Source organism: Triticum aestivum, chromosome 3A (genome assembly GCF_018294505.1).
Source record: "Triticum aestivum cultivar Chinese Spring chromosome 3A, IWGSC CS RefSeq v2.1, whole genome shotgun sequence".
In the NCBI taxonomy this organism is placed as follows: Eukaryota; Viridiplantae; Streptophyta; class Magnoliopsida; order Poales; family Poaceae; genus Triticum; species Triticum aestivum.
Window position 1 is genome coordinate 570545325 of NC_057800.1, and position 4266 is coordinate 570549590.

Sequence of the window (4266 nt, forward strand, 5' to 3'; positions counted from 1 at the left end):
TTTTTGGTTGCGATCGATGCTAGCTGCTGCTGCGGCAGTACAGTGCTCGACGTGATCGGTGATGGCGGGAACTAGCGAGACACAGGAGCTCATCGTATGCGACGGATTCGCTGCATGCGACGCAGCTGATGGGTCCCGGCGCAGGAGGTTGTCGGAAGGGACGAACCGACTAGAGCTTTGTGTTCGTCAGCAGGCATGCGTTTCGAATCTGTAGCAATCTCAAATCTTGGTACTGTATGTTTTGAATACGTAGGAAAGGGAGCACCTACCCATCAGCCGACTGGAAAAAAAAATATTCCATTAGATATACTGGAATTATATACGATGTACTCCGTACCTGGCACACACCAACGCAGGTCTCTGTAGTCAGATGTGCTAGGAGTGCAGTAAATGGTTGTAGCCGAAGCAATTTGCTATATGTAGTGTGGCACCCTGGTGTACAATCGTTTACCTCAGCCTGTGTTTTCTTCTTTGCAAATTATTAATCTTCTCCCTAAGTTTCTTTTATCCTTTTGTACCTTTTAACCTTCCTATGGTTTTAGTTTTTTTCTTTTGAACGAACCCTATGAATTTTATTTTATTCGTGCAAGTTACAGATTTGTACTTACGCTAGAACATGTGCAGTTCACATGTGCCATTCTGCCATTGAGCTAAATTAATTTTCCCGCAAAAAAAATTGAGCTAAATTAATTTCATTCGCCATTAATTGAATAATAAAATAGATATTTTATGAACATATCATCGTCTTTTGATTGGAACACTAAATTAGGTTTTAGTAGGCAATTGCGTGACAAAAGAATTAGTTAATTGTCTTTTAATTTTAACACTAAATTAGGCTTAAGTAGACATTGGGTGATAAGAGAGTCAAGGGTGGAACATGGTGTCTAGGTTTCATTGGAAAATGAGCAAAGTGCATTCAGATAAGTTTTTTTCCCTCAGTATATGAAAGGGCACTCAACTATGAACCGCTCTATGTAGACAAATGTACCGTGCATGCATGATGCTTCAACAAAAGGAGGATTAAGTTGGATGAATTTTTTTGATTAAGATGATTCTTGACAGTATCATCTGACTATATCATCCATGCATAAGTGAATATTCTCCATTGCAACGCAAGGTCCGTGGCCAAGAGACATGAAAGATTTTTTTTCTTCTCTCATTGCAAAGCATGGACATATATCTATTATGTCATTCTCTATACGTCTAGGTTTATTATCACAACCGATCTCCTAGGCGCGCATCTCCCCGGTGCCGCAACAACAACGCAAGCTCTGACCGAGCTAGCCAGACAGATCAGAACTCGACTCTCTATCCACGAGGCCCAACACGTGCGACAAGAAGATCGACATGGCCAACACCGTCTGACATGGCCAACACCGTCTCAGATGCAGAACGGTGGTGCACTAACTCGATGAGGGCCGCATGCATGGCCTGAGGTGGGCGGCGGGTACAAAATAAAACGTTTTTTCAGGAATTCTCCCTGTGAAATGTTTTTTGTACGTCGAAGTTTATGTAGGTTTTGAAGAGATATTTTGCATATATACTTCCCTAAAGATAACATGCTGGCATCCGTACTCGCGAATATGCTAAAATGACAAACTTTGGGGAATCTTGAATAATGTACGTGTCTGTTCACATGGCCCGCAGGGATGATCTACTCGCGAATTCTCCTTGTGTGTACTTTTTTTCAGGAATCCTCAAGTGTGTACTGTTTGGAAATAAGTTGGTTATATACTTTCATTTATCTAATTATTTAATAGTACAGTTCAAATTGCATATATTTTGTTGTGTGGGCTACTCTTACAAAAATTAAATGCACAACTAATGTACTATTGATCTTATGACCACAAATATGAGTTAATTTATGTAGCTCCTTGATGAATTTTGAGCTTTCTTTTAGAAGGATTTATATTTCTAGCAATTCCTCACGAAACAAGCGATCAGAAAGCTCTGACTATTTCAGAATCATCGATCAATTTTTAGTGTGTGGATGAACGATCTATAATGTTGGTTACAGATTTACTGGCCAAATTATATTTGCAATGCCGGCGGCAGTTCGCTTGACGGAGGAGGTGACTATAGGCAAGGCGCTAACCGACAACACCAACCCTACGGGGCCGAGCCCTCCCGCCGATGATCTCCTTCTGTTATTGATGGCCGCCGCCCACATTGTTCCACCGACACAAGGTTAAACTGTCACCGCCAGCGATATAGGTGGGGTGTTGTGCTGACATGGAGGGCGTGGACCAATGTGTGCGGGGATAGGGGAAGGCTGAGATATTATTTTCTTTCCTGTTACAACGCATGTGCATATTTCCTAGTAGTTTATAAAAATAGGACCGCCTCTGGCTTCATTTTCCTTTGACTTCACATACATGATTATTCAAGCTTATCCTCGCTAGCTAATAAGCTCCAACTCCTTCCACTTGATTCTTCCGGTCGATGTCAGTTTGCCAAGCAAAACCTTCGAGAGCGGTTATATAAATCCCACAGCGTCCCAGTGTGTAGACATCGGAGCCACAGCTACAGCTCAAGCACAGAAAAACAGCCACAAAACCCCACCCATGCACATGGAGGCTTGTGCGGGCCAAGCTAGCAGCGCGCACATCGTCCTGGTGCACGGCGCATGCCTCGGCGGCTGGTCCTGGTTCAAGGTGGCGACGCGGCTCAGGTCGGCCGGGCACCGCGTCAGCACGCCTGACCTCGCGGCGTCCGGCGTCGACCCCAGGCCGCTGCGCGAGGTGCCGACGTTCCGCGACTACACCAAGCCGCTGCTGGACCTCCTGGAGTCCCTCCCGTCCGGCGAGAAGGTGGTGCTCGTCGGCCACAGCCTCGGCGGCGTGAACGTCGCCCTCGCCTGCGAGCTGTTTCCGGAGAAGATCGCCGCTGCGGTGTTCGTCGCCGCCTTCATGCCGGACCACAGGTCGCCGCCGTCGTACGTCCTTGAAAAGGTACACACCATGACCAAAAAATGCTAGACCTACGTACACACTTTAGATTTCCTCTAGATTTGGAGGCGGAAACAAAAAATCCCTGACCAGACTTATTGGCGATCTAATTAGTTTTTTGTACTCCTGAATGTTTGCTCGCGATCTAATTAGTTTTCCTCTAAAAAGTTCGTGGAGGGGAGAACGCTGGACTGGATGGACACGGAGTTTAAGCCTCAAGATCCTGAGGGGAAGCTGCCTACTTCCATGCTGTTCGGGCCGCTGGTCACTCGTGCAAAGTTCTTCCAGTTGTGTTCGCCGGAGGTACACCGCCGCCGTACCTGTCGCTCTGTTATTACCCTCGCATGTACTAGTACATTTCTAATCAATCTGTTCGAACATCGACCGGAATTCTAACGTTGCATGTTGAAATCATATGGCCGGCAGGACCTCACGCTGGGACGATCCCTGATGAGGGTCAACTCCATGTTCGTGGACGACCTGAGGCTGCAGCCGCCGCACACCGAGGCCCGCTACGGGTCGGTGCGCAAGGCGTACGTCGTCTTCAAGGACGACCACGCCATCGTCGAGCAGTTCCAGCGGTGGATGGTGCACAACTACCCCGTGGACGAGGTGATGGAAATCGATGGCGCGGACCACATGGCGTTGCTCTCGACGCCGACCGAGCTGGCGCGCTGCCTCGCTGACATCGCCGTCAAGTATGCTGCTTGACTTCCTCGCAAAAAATAAAAGAAAAGTCTGCTGCTTGACGATGGTGTGGCGCACGTTGCTTGCTGATCTATACATCTGTCTACCTTATGGTTTGTCCCGTTCGTTAGGTTTCAGAGACTTCTACTGCACTCTATTTCAGACCGATAATGTTTCAACATCGTATCGTGGTGCATGTAACTTTGCTATTTAATATTTGAAGATAAATGTTGGTGAGCACCTACATGTGTCGACAGATACTAATCGTGGTGCATGTAACTCGTGACCGGGAGTAATATAATAGTATATATAATCGCTATCAACTCATTGTCGATCCATTATGATCAACGCTATACGTGGATTCGCCATTGCTGATCACCACGAACCAACTGGCCCCACCAACCAACCGTAGACTTATCTTGTCTAACCTAAGAAGTATACCTAAACCATTTCTGTACATTCATCAGGGTCCATGCTCTACCCCCATGGATGCAATTCCATATGAGCTAATTATTAAGACTTGATAGGCCAGGTCAACCACCCGGAGACACGGATCGCGCCCCCAGTATGGTGGCCTTGTTTGGACCAGCGATACGGCCACGGCAAACCTCCCATGCTCGGAGCATATCTA

General features: G+C 46.9%; 1 protein-coding gene across 1 annotated transcript; it reads left to right on the forward strand.

Moving 5' to 3' along the window:
• Nucleotides 1–2494: 2494 nt before the first annotated feature.
• Nucleotides 2495–3951, forward strand: LOC123058669 (salicylic acid-binding protein 2). The gene is made up of 3 exons (XM_044481374.1): nt 2495–2951; nt 3117–3251; nt 3375–3951. Exons 1-3 carry the CDS (start codon nt 2565–2567, stop codon nt 3657–3659), a joined length of 807 nt encoding a protein of 268 aa, XP_044337309.1. The 5' UTR covers nt 2495–2564; the 3' UTR covers nt 3660–3951.
• The last annotated feature ends 315 nt before the right edge of the window (nt 3952–4266 follow it).

What these genes read in the sequence shown, in the direction of transcription:
- LOC123058669 (XM_044481374.1), top strand. Translation starts at nt 2,565, where the DNA reads ATGCACATGGAGGCTTGTGCGGGCCAAGCTAGCAGCGCGCACATCGTC. An exon ending in CGTCGTACGTCCTTGAAAAG is followed by an intron (nt 2,952 to 3,116) that starts GTACACACCATG and finishes TCCTCTAAAAAG; the next exon opens with TTCGTGGAGGGGAGAACGCT. An exon ending in TCCAGTTGTGTTCGCCGGAG is followed by an intron (nt 3,252 to 3,374) that starts GTACACCGCCGC and finishes TATGGCCGGCAG; the next exon opens with GACCTCACGCTGGGACGATC.